The sequence below is a fragment of the Chiloscyllium plagiosum genome, chromosome 18, assembly GCF_004010195.1.
Source record: "Chiloscyllium plagiosum isolate BGI_BamShark_2017 chromosome 18, ASM401019v2, whole genome shotgun sequence".
NCBI lineage: Eukaryota > Metazoa > Chordata > Chondrichthyes > Orectolobiformes > Hemiscylliidae > Chiloscyllium > Chiloscyllium plagiosum.
In genome coordinates, this window is record NC_057727.1 from 720,681 (window position 1) to 732,501 (window position 11,821).

General features: G+C 43.4%; 1 protein-coding gene across 1 annotated transcript in view; it reads right to left on the reverse strand.

Annotated features, from left to right (window-relative positions):
• The window catches only part of lamb2 (laminin, beta 2 (laminin S)), a 167,856-nt gene that overhangs the window by 22,091 nt on the left and 133,944 nt on the right, over positions 1-11,821 (reverse strand). Inside the window, exons 23-24 of the mRNA XM_043708610.1 lie at positions 6,545-6,917; positions 5,945-6,129 (exon numbers count right to left, since the gene is read on the reverse strand). Coding sequence (XP_043564545.1) covers positions 5,945-6,129; positions 6,545-6,917 — 558 coding nt within the window. The remainder of the gene's footprint in view (positions 1-5,944; positions 6,130-6,544; positions 6,918-11,821) is intronic.

Sequence of the window (11,821 nt, forward strand, 5' to 3'; positions counted from 1 at the left end):
TGCTGCCTGACTGCTGTGCTTTTCCAGCATCACACTTTTTGACTCTGATCTCCAGCATCTGTAGTCCTTTCTTTTGACAAAACTTAAAGTCCTGTCTCCAAACCTAGCACATGTTAGTATTGCTGGTGGGGAGGAATGGAGGTGGGAATTACTTCACACAGCTATGCTTCACATGAGCATTTAAAAGTGCAGCTGCCTTCAAGCAGATTTAAATTGAGTCACATGAATGTCTTATACGTGACTTGTGGTCTTTAGGCATTTAAGGAAAAGCTCTAACCCTACCAAAGTTCTTTGGGTAACTAATGATCCTTTTTGGAGTGATGGAATACTCATTTTAGAAATATTCAGTACCTCTTTCGAATTGTTAAGATATGGATATGAATGTGCATAAAAAGTGGATAGGATCTTTAGAACTATTCAGCTATTAAATCTCTGCCCTTTATATTTTGGGAAAAGCGAAACAATTTTCAGTTGATAAAAAAAACCAATGCCTGTAATTTCAAAAGGTTTTGCTGTCTTACCACCAAAAGATTAGTGTTCATTGACTGCTTTCACAGCCTATCATAATCACAGAATGATTAGCAGCTCAGACCTCACTTTCTCCTCCTAGCAGCTCAGAAAGGCAATCAAGTGATTAGCTGTTTTCAATGGGTCAATATGAATACAAATTTCTACTTTTATAAGGGATTAAGTATTTAGAGAATTGTTTGTTTCTGATAAGCAATTAAGTACTTGAAGTCATTTAAATACATTAAATTGTCTTTTGTCAAGACAGAAGGCACAATGGCTCAGTGGTTAGCACTGCTGTCTTACAGCGCCAGGGATCTGGGTTTGATTCCACCCTCGGGCAACAGTCTGCGTGGAGTTTGCACATTCTTCCCATGTCTGCATGGGTTTCCTCCAGGTGCTCTGGTCTGCTCCCACAATCCAAAAAGATGTGTCAGTCAGGTACATTGGCCATGCTAAATTGCCCATAGTGTTAGATGCATTAGTCAGGGGTAAATTTAAGGTAGGGAAATGGTCTGGGTGGGTTACTCTTCAGAGGGTCAGTGTGGACTTATTGGGCCAAATGGCCTGTTTCCATACTGTAGGGAACCTAATCTAAAAGAAAAGTGAGAGATTATCAATATTGTGAAGTTTATAATAGTTTCTTAGAACATGATACCAAAAGCTTCAGTAAGTATAAAGAAAGGAAGAAAATAGTGAAAGCAAATGTTGGCCCTTTAGAGGATGAAAATGGTGAGGTAATAATGGGAAACTCAGAAATGGCAGAGGCACTAAACCAGTGGGAGATAATAATTTTTCCCCAAAAAACTGCAGTTACTACAGAGGAACTTGGTGAAATTACTACACCTAGGGAGGAGGTATTATGTAAACTAATGGGATTAAAGGCCTGATGGCCTGCATCCTAGGGTTTAGATTAGATTAGATTAGATTACTTACAGTGGGGAAACAGGCCCTTCGGCCCAACAAGTCCACACCGACCCGCCGAAGCGCAACCCACCCATTCCCCTACATTTACCCCTTTTACCTAACACTACGGGCAATTTAGCATGGCCAATTCACCTGACCTGCACATCTTTGGACTGTGGGAGGAAACCGGAGCACCCGGAGGAAACCCACGCAGACACGGGGAGAACGTGCAAACTCCACATAGTCAGTCGCCTGAGTCGGGAATTGAACCCGGGTCTCTGGCGCTGTGAAGCAGCAGTGCTAACCACTGTGCCACCGTGCCGCCCACGAGGGTATTAAAAGACTTGGCAGCAAAGATAGTGGATACATTAGTTATGATTTTCCAAAATTCCCTGGATTCTGAAAAGGTACCAGCGGATTGGAAACATGTTAATGTGACACCCTTATTCAAAAAAGATGGTCAAAAAGTGGGAATCTATATGCCAGTTAGTTTGACTCCTGTAGAGGGGAAATTGGTGGCGTCAATCATAAAGGAGGAGATAACTAAACACTTGGAAAAGCAAAGCTCAATTTATCAGTGTCAGCCTGGCTTCACGAAGGGCAAGTCATGCTTAACCAACTTGCCAGAGTTCTTGGAGGATGTAACCAGTGAGGTGGATAGTGGAGATCCGGTGGATTTGATATATCTGGACTTCCAGGAGGCATTTGACAAGTTGCCACATAAAAGACTGATCCAAAAGGCTAGACTCCTGGGAGATTAGGGTGGAGTATTGGCTTGGATTGAGGATTGGCTGACTGTCAGGATAAATGGGTCCTTCTCTGGATGGCGAACTGTAACTAGGGGAGCTGCAGGGTTCACTTCTCGAACCTCAACTATTTATAGTCTATATCAATGATCTGCACCCTGGGACAGAGAGTAATTCACAAAATTTGTGGATGATACTAAGATAGGTGGGAAAGCAGCTGTGGTAAGGAGATAAAGAATTTACAGATGGATCTTGATAGGTGAAGAGAATGAGCTGAAATCTGGCAGATGGAGTTTAATGTGGATCAGTGTAAGGTTGTTCAGTTGGGCCTGAGAAATAAAAGGGCAAATTATTATTTAAATGGAAAGCAGATTCAAAGTGGGTCAGTGCAGAGGGATCTGGGTGTCCTTGTGCATGAATTGCAGAAAGTGGGTGTGAAGGTGCAGCATAGAGTAAGAAAGGCAAATGGAACCTTGGCATTTATTGCAAAAGGACTGGATTATAAAAGTAAAGGAGTGTTGTTACAATTATATAAGGCGTTGGCGAGATCACGCCTGGAGTTTTGTATCCAGTCTGAGTCTCCTTACTTAAGGAAGGATGTGATGGCACTCGAGGCAGTTCAGTGGTGATTCACCAGATTGATTCCAACAATGAAAGGTCTGTTGCATAAGGAGCGGTTGAATAGCTTGTGCTTGTACTTGCTGGGGTTCAGAGGAATAAGTCATAGAATCTCTACAATGTGGAAACAGGCCATTTGGCCCATCAAGTCCACACTGACCCTCCAAAGAGCATCCCCCCCAGACCCACCCCTCCCTGGAACCCTGCATTTCCCATGGCCAACTCACCTAGCCTGCACATCTTCGTACTGTGGGAGGAAACCCATGCAGACGCAGGACGAATGTGCAAATTTTACACAGTCTCACAAGGGTGGAATTGAACCCGAGTCCCTGACTCTGTAAGGCAGCAGTTGAACCACTGACTAATCATGCTGAGTGAGGGGAGATCTGATAATCTAAGTATCTACAATATACTTAGGTATATCAAATACGCTTAGGTAAATTTATTGCCACAGAGACTACTGTGGAGGCCAGGTCATTGAGCATATTTTAGACTGAGATAGATAGGTTCTTAAGTATCATGGGGATCAAGGGTAATGGAGAGAAAGCAGGAGAATGGAGTTGAGAAACATATCAGCCATGATTGAATGGCAGACCAGACTTGATGGGCTGAATGGCCTAATGTCTGCTCCGATGTCTTACGGTCTCGGTACATAAAATGCCAAAGGGGATTAATAAGACGAATGTTGAACAGATGTTGCCCCTTTGCAGAACAGTCTCAGACAAGAGGTCAGAGACATAGGATGAGAGGAGATAGACTCAAAACTGAGATGAGAAACTATTTCTTACAGAAGGTTGTGAAAGACAGTGGGACTCACTGTCCCAGAGTGCAATGGGGGCAGAATCGATCAACAGATTCAAGAAAGAAATAAACATGTTTTTGATGGAAAGTGGGATCAAGGGCTATGGGAAGCAGGCAGGAGAGTGGAGTTGAGATCAGGATAAGATCAGCCATGATGATGTTAAATGGCCGAGCAGGCTCGAAGGGCTGAATTGCTTCCTCCTGCTCCTAATTCCTGTGTTCCTATGTTCCTATTATTAGATCTCAGCATAGCTCCTGAGGTCTACCCATAGTGGATACTGGAGTGGGTTGTCTTGGATTGTGTTAAATTAAAGGGGAGTGGATAAGCAAGAATTGGCACTAAGGGCAATAAAAGGCCATGGGATGAGATGGGGTCATGGGTTGGGACAGTTTGTATTGTGCTGGAGTGAGTGGTCTAAGGAGTGATAGAGGAGCATTGTTTGGCATGAGGAACAGTGGTGTTGGGTAGAGTGTGTAGGTTGGCATGGCATGTATGATGGGCCTCAGAGAGTAAAATGCATAATTGACCTGGAGGCTGTGAGGAACCTTGAAGATGGGTAGGGTGCATAAATTGACAGGGAGCATGAACACTGGCACAGGCCAGTTGGGCCAACTGATCTGGTTCTGTGCTGTAACAACTATATAGTACCTTGCACACCTAAAACCCAAATGTTACAGATGACTGACATCAAAATACCACGCTCAAAATGGAGCTTCAGAAAAACTGGGTGGGTTGGGGAGTTTAGAGTGGTGCTGGAAAAGCACAGCAGGGTCAGGCAGCATCCGAGAAGCAGGAAAATCTACGTTTCAGGCAAAAGCCTGATGGAGGGCTTCTGCCCGAAACGTAGATTTTCCTGCTCCTCAGATGCTGCCTGATCCTGCTGTGCTTTTCCAGCATCACTCTAATCTTGACTGTAATCTCAAGCATCTGCAGTAACCACTTCCATCTCAGTTGAGGAGTTATGAATAGTAGCTTGGATTTGTAAATAGCCTTTAATGTAATAAGATGCATACGACCTTTTGCATGTGCCAATGGTGTCGCAAGACAGAGAGATTCAGGAACAGAATTCCAGACACCAGGCCATTTTTTTCCCCCTTTGGTGGAAGGGTGGGGCACAGCCAATTATTCTGAAGAGGATGGAGTATTTCAATGAACATTTCTGTTGATGGACAGTGAAATGAGTATGGGGCATTGTCAGTCCAGTTCCTGGAAGGTATTATTTCAAATTGTTCTGTGCAGTTTTGTTCACCCGTTGGGTAATAGTGAGAGTTTATTGGTGGGATTAGTTTGCTGATGAATAGCCTGTTAGAAACTTATCGGGAATATTCCTTCTGTGGCCTGTAGGTTCTGGATTGGGATAGAAACAAAGTGCTGGAGAAACTCAGCAGACTTGGCAATATCTGGGTTAGGACAATCAGAGTTAAAGTCTTGAGTCCATTATTTTGAAACAATTCCGAAGAAGAGTTACATTGGGCTTGAAATGTTGACCTTTTTCTTTCTCACAGATGCTGCCAGATCTGTCAAGTTTCTCCAGCACTTTGCTTTAATTTCAGATTTCCATAATTTCCACAGTATTTTACTTTTATTTAAGTCCTCAAGTTGGATTTGAAGTTTTGGTTCTGAAACTGGGAACTATCAACTGGACTACTAGTCCACCATCTAGGAGTTATGAATATTAGATTAGATTAGATTAGATTAGATTTCCTACAGTATGGAAACAAGTCCACACCAGCTCTCTGAAGAGTAACCCACCCAGAGCTATTCCCCTACATTTACCCCTGACTAACTTACCTAACACTACGGGCAATTTAGCATGGCCAACTCACCTAAACTGCACATCTTTGGACTGGGGGAGGAAACCGGAGCACCCAGAGGAAACCCACGCAGACATGGGGAAAAAGTGCAAACTCCACACAGACAGTCATCCGAGGCTGGAATCGAATCTGGGTCTCTGGCGCTGTGAGGCAGCAGAGCTAACCAATATTGGCGTACTGTGCCACCCTAGTCTTACCCAATAAAAAGTATTTCAGTCACAGTCCTGAAAACTCCATCTGTTATTTAGCATTTACAGCTGTCAGGATGTCTGGATTTTTACCATGATAAAATGTTTCTCAATTTCCCTCCTGAACAGTCAAGCTGAAATTTTAAGATTAAGCCATCCTTGCCCCCCTTTGTTTTGGACATCTCTCTTCAGATGAAATATTTTCTATCTACTGTGTTAAGTCCTTTTCAGATCTCAATTAGTTCACCCCTTAGACCTGGTAGGTTAGTGCTACACCATATTTAGCCATAAAGAGTCATTCAGCTAACCATGAGGCATGAACCAACACAGTTAAACTAGCCATGAATTCATGGGAAAGTATACCAAGGAAATTGGAGTGCTTCAGTATGTCAAGCTGTCTGGATAACTCCTTGCTGGAAAGATTCAGGGCTTTTGCTTCACGTTCCAGGTTACTCAGTTCAACACTCGCGCCACTGTTCTGGTTTTGTACTGCAGTTAGAACGTCTTCAAGTCCATTCAAGATGTTTGTGGTCCCAGAAATTTGGTTCCTGAAGAAAAATTTCATCCAATTAATCCTGTTTTCCTGCCCACTCCTGATGCCCATGAATATCCCATCTAATCTATTGCCATTCTGCTGCTCACTCCCAATATCCTTTAGTATATCAGTCTAACCTTACTCCTGATCAGTTCTCATACTCGTTAATATCCAAACCTGTTAATTCTTACTTCCCATGCTGTTTAATATCCCATTCAGTTGAATCCCATTCTCCTATTACCTTTGATTATGATTTTAAAAACTATCCTTTGTTATTAGACTGCATGGGGTATCATCACCCAGAAATTATTTGAATTTTGCATGTTCCTTACAGGATCTAACAAATGTTTTCTTATTGTTTTTGATTCATAATATCTGGATCTGTGAGCAATAGTCATGTCACACCATGTACAGAATGAATCACTCACCGTAGGTCTCTTATCACATTCATGAGCTCTGCCACTGCCATAGCAGTTGTGTTTCGTGCATTTACAATCCTCTGAGCCTGCAGCAACTTCTCCTCCAGGCCACGGAAGTTACTTTCATAGAAACCACTGACTCCAGTTAGTCTAATCTCACTGGCTCGCTCCACCAGACTCCTTGTCTGAGCTGCTAAGTCCTGCACAATGCGATCCCAGTCTCCAAAACACTGATGGCAAGGGTAGCAGTCTGGGAACTGTCCTGAGAATCCACGGGCACACTTGTCACAACGCACCCCAGATACCCCTTGACGGCACATGCAATGCCCGGTCACCCGATCACACTGGCTTGTAGCGATGCCTCGATGGTCACAATCACACACTGAGAAAACAGAAATCATAATTTAGTGAGAAAATCACTATTGAGCCTTTTGAATCATTGGGCAAGGGAGAAGAGACTCAGCATGACGGTTCCACAATCCTGAGATCAAAGAATCACAAGATTATTACACTGTAGAAGGCGGCCATTTGGTCCATTGTGTTTACACTGACTCTCTAAGTGAGCATTATGACTTGGTGCCATTTCTTGCCCTTTTCCCCATAACTTTGCACATTGTTTCTATTCAAATAATCATTCAATGTTCCCTGAAATGCCTCAATTGAGCATGTCTCCACCACACTTCAAAGCAGTGACTTCCACACTCAATCTGTGTTATAAAAGGATTTTTCACATCATTTTGCTTCTTTTGCAAAGAGCTATAAATCTGTGTCCTTTTATTCTTGATCCCTTTATGAGTGGGAACAGATTTTCCTTATCTACTGTATCTAAGTTACTCAATTTTGAAAATGTCTATCAAAAGTCTTCTCTTAGCCTTCGCTTCTCCAAACAAAAGTTCTAATTTCTGCATACTATTCTCATCATTGAGGTTTCTTATCCATGGACCCATTCTCCTAAATCTCTACTCTCTCCAATGCATTCGCATCTTTCCTGAAGTGTAGTACAAAGAACGATACAGCATACTAACTAGTGTCTTACACAAGTCAGCATCACCTCCCTGCTCTTGTGTTGTATGCCCCTATTAATAAAGTCGAAGCTGCTTTATTACCTGCTCTCTCCATACGTCTTGCCACCCTTAATGATTTTTGTACTCATATCTCCAGGTCTCTCTATCTCCAGGATGTACTCATATCTCCAGGATGATACGAAAGTCGGAGGAGTTGTTGACAGTGAGGAAGGATGTGGCAGGTTACAGCAGGATATAGAGAAGCTGCAGAGCTGGGCAGAAAGGTGGCAAATGGAATTCAATGTAGCTAAGTGTGAGGTGATTCACTTTGGGAAGAATAACAAAAAGATGGGGTACTGGGCTAATGGTCGGATACTTGGTAGTGTGGATGAGCAGAGGGATCTTGGTGTCCATGTACACAGATCTCTGAAAGTTGCCACCCAGGTAAATAGTGCGGTGAGGAAGGCATATGGCGTACTGGCTTTTATTGGTAGAGGAATTGAGTTCCGGAGTCCTGAGGTCATGATGCAGTTGTATAAGACTCTGGTGCGGCCGCATCTGGAATATTGTGTGCAGTTTTGGTTGCCATACTATAGGAAGGATGTGGAGGCACTGGAACGGGTGCAGAGGAGGTTTACCAGGATGTTGCCTGGTATGGAAGGAAGATCGTATGAGGAAAGATTGAGACACTTGGGGCTGTTTTCATTAGAGAAAAGAAGTTTTAGGGGTGACTTGATTGAGGTGTACAAGATGATTAGGGGGTTAGATAGGGTTGACAGTGTGAACCTTTTCCCGCGTATGGAGTCGGGTATTACAAGGGGGCATAGCTTTAAATTAAGGGGGGGGGGTAGATATAGGACTGAAGTTGGGGTAGGTTCTTCACTCAGCGAGTCGTAAGTTCATGGAATGCCCTGCCAGTAGCAGTGGTGTACTCTCCCTCTTTATGGGCATTTAAGCGGGCATTGGATAGGCATATGGAGGATAGTGGTCTCGTGTAGGTTAGGTGGGCTTGGATCGGCGCAACATCGAGGGCCAAAGGGCCTGTACTGCGCTGTATTCTTCTATGTTCTATGTTCTCTGTTTCTCCACAATTTTTAAATGAGTAGCCTTACTTTTGTACTTTGTGTCCATGTTCTTCCAAAATGTATTAGCTCACTCTTTTCCATCTGAAACATATCCACCAACATGTGAGTGTCCATCAAAAGTTCTACACTCCTTCTCACAGTTTACAATTTTTCCAAGTTTTTGTATCATCTACAAGTTTATAGGAAAAGGAACACTGACCCCTGGGAAATCCACATCAAACCTTTCTCTAATCCAAAAAATACCCATAAACAAATACTCTCTGTTTTCTTATCCCTCAACAAATTTTATATCCACATTGTGACCATCCCTTTTGCTCTATGATGGCTAATTTTGTTCCCAAGTGTATTGTGTGGCACTGTATCAAACACCTTTTGAACTCTGTGTACACCACATCAAGTATTATCTTCATCAACTAGTGTCCTACAGGACGGAAACAGACCTTTCAGTCCAACTCGTCCGCGCTGACCAGACATCTCAATCTGACCTCATCTCACTTGTCTCTAAACCCTTCCTATTCATATACCCATCCAGATGCCTTTTAAATGTTGTAATTATACCAACCTCCACCACTTCCTCTGGCAGCTCATTCCATGTACACACCAGGATCTGCATGGAAGTAACCACTCAGGTCCTTCTTAAATCTTTCTCCTCTCATCTTAAACCTATGCCTCTAGTTTTGAAATCCCCCACCCTAGGAAAAAGACCTTTGCTATTAACCCTATCCATGCCCCTTATGATTTTATAAACCTCTATAAAAGTCGTCTTTCAGCCTTCTATGCTCCAGGCAAAAAAGCCACAGCTTATTCAGCCTTTCCCTATAACTCAAACTCTCCAATCCCAGCAATAACCTTGTAAATCTTTTCTGCACCCTTTCAAATTTAACAACATCTTTCCTATAGAAGGGCAACCGGAATTGTATGTAGTATTCTGAAAGTGGCCTAACCAACGTCCTGTGCAGCCGCAACATGATGTCCCAACTCCAAGAGTCAATGTTCTGATCAATGAGGCTTCCCGATACAGTGAGAAAGAAAACTCCCATTTTTATAGTCTTCAAACACTCCGGGACGGAGACAGCATGGGGTTAGATACAGAGTAAAGCTTCTATGCTTTTATAGAATCATACAACATGGAAACAGACCCTTCGGTCTAAATACTCCATGTTGACCATGTTCCCAAACTAAATAATTCCATTTGTTTGTGTTGGCCTATATCCCTCCAAATCTTTTCTACTCACGTACTTATCAAAATGTCTTTTAAACATTGTAACTGTACCTGCATCCACGACTTCCTCTGGCAGTTCATTCACACATGAACCACTCTAAAAAATCTGCCTCTCGTGTCATTTTTAAAACCTTCTCCTCTCACATTAAGAATATATCCCCTAGTTTTGAACTCTCCCACCCTAGGGAAACGACCCTTACTATTCACCTTATTTATGCCCCTCCTGATTTTATTAATATCTTTAAGGTCACACTTAACCTCCTCCACTCCAGTGAAAAGGTTCCAGCCTCTCCTTATAACTCAAACCTCCATTCCAATCAACAACACTACCCAAGACTCTTCCATTAATGTCTAAGTCCTGCCCTTGTTTCTTTTACCAAAATGCAATACTTCACAATTAAACTCTATCCGTTACTCCTCAGCCGATTGACCCAGTTAATCAAGATCTCTTTGTAATCTCAGATAACCCTCTTCACTTCTGAACCTGATGAAGGAGCAGCGCACTGAAAACCTGTGATTTTAAATAAACTTGTAGGACTATAGCCTGGTTAATGTGACTTCTGACAAACGTACTAACCATGCCTTATATTCTCTTTCAAACTGTTTATATAAATGACAAACAAAAGTTGATCCAGTATCAAACCCCTCTGGTCATAGACTTCCAATCCGAAAAACAACCCTCCACCACCACCCTCTGTTTCCTATTGTTAAACTCTGCAGGTCAAAGACCTCCAGTCTGAAAAACAACCCTCCACCACTACCCTCTGTCTCCTACTGTCAAACCCCGCTGGTCACAGACCTCCAGTCCGAAAAACAACCCTACACCACCACCCTGTCTCCTATTGTCAAGCCAATTTGGCATTCAGTTGGCAAGCTCATCCTGAATCCCATGTGATCTGATTTATGAATCAGTTACCATATGGAACCTTGTTAAAGACTTTATTAAATTCATGGAAACAACGTCTACCACTGTGCCCTCAGTAGTCTTTTTGATTACGTCCTCAAAAAATTCATCAGGTTTGTTGACACTCACACATTTCCTTTGCAGTAAACCATGCTGACTATCCCTAATCAATCCTCGACTTTCCAAATGCATGTAAATTCTATCTTTCAGAATCACCTCCAACAACTTACCTACCATAATCGTCATCATTGGCGGTCCCACGCAGATGAGGATGACTCCCTTCCACTCTCAGGGTGAGTCCATAGGTGGTTGCACAGGCCAATGTGGCTACCACAGACTCTGTTACATTTGGGGCGGGTGATGGTCATGGGAAGGGGTGGGTCAGGCATTAGTGTGGCAGCACTTCTTTCGTTGTTTCACCTGGCTTCCATTTTGTCCTGACAGCAAGTCTCAACGGTGTTCCTCCTCCACTTTGGATGGTCTTGGGCCAGTGATTCCCAGGTGTCTGTGGGAATGCCGCACTTTGCCGGTGAGGCCTTGAGAATATCCCTGGAGTGCTTCCTCCTGGGGCTTGCCTGCCGTTTTGGAACTGGGAGTACAGCATCTACTTGGGGAGTCTCATGTTAGTCATGCAGATGACATGCCAAGCCCATCGCGGCTGATCAAGGGGGAGGGGTCAGTGCCTCAGTGCTGGGGATGTTGACCTGGTCGAGGACGCTAGTGTTGGTGCATCTGTCTTCCCAGTGGATTTGCAGGATCTTGCACAGGCACCATTGGTGGTACTGTTCCAGCACCTCGAGGTCCAGGGAGGAAAGGGTCGTGTGAGGGAGCCGTGGTTTAATAAGGAATTGGAATCCCTTGTTAAATGGAAGAGTGCGGCCTATGTAAAGATGAGGCGTGAAGGTTCAATTGGGGCGATTGAGAGTTATAAGGTAGCCAGGAAGGACCTGAAGAGAGAACTAAGAGCAGCAAGGAGGGGACATGAAAGGACCTTAGTTGGTAGGATTAGGGAAAACCCTAAGGCTTTCTATAGGTATGTCAGGAATAAAAGAATGACCAGGGTAGGAATAG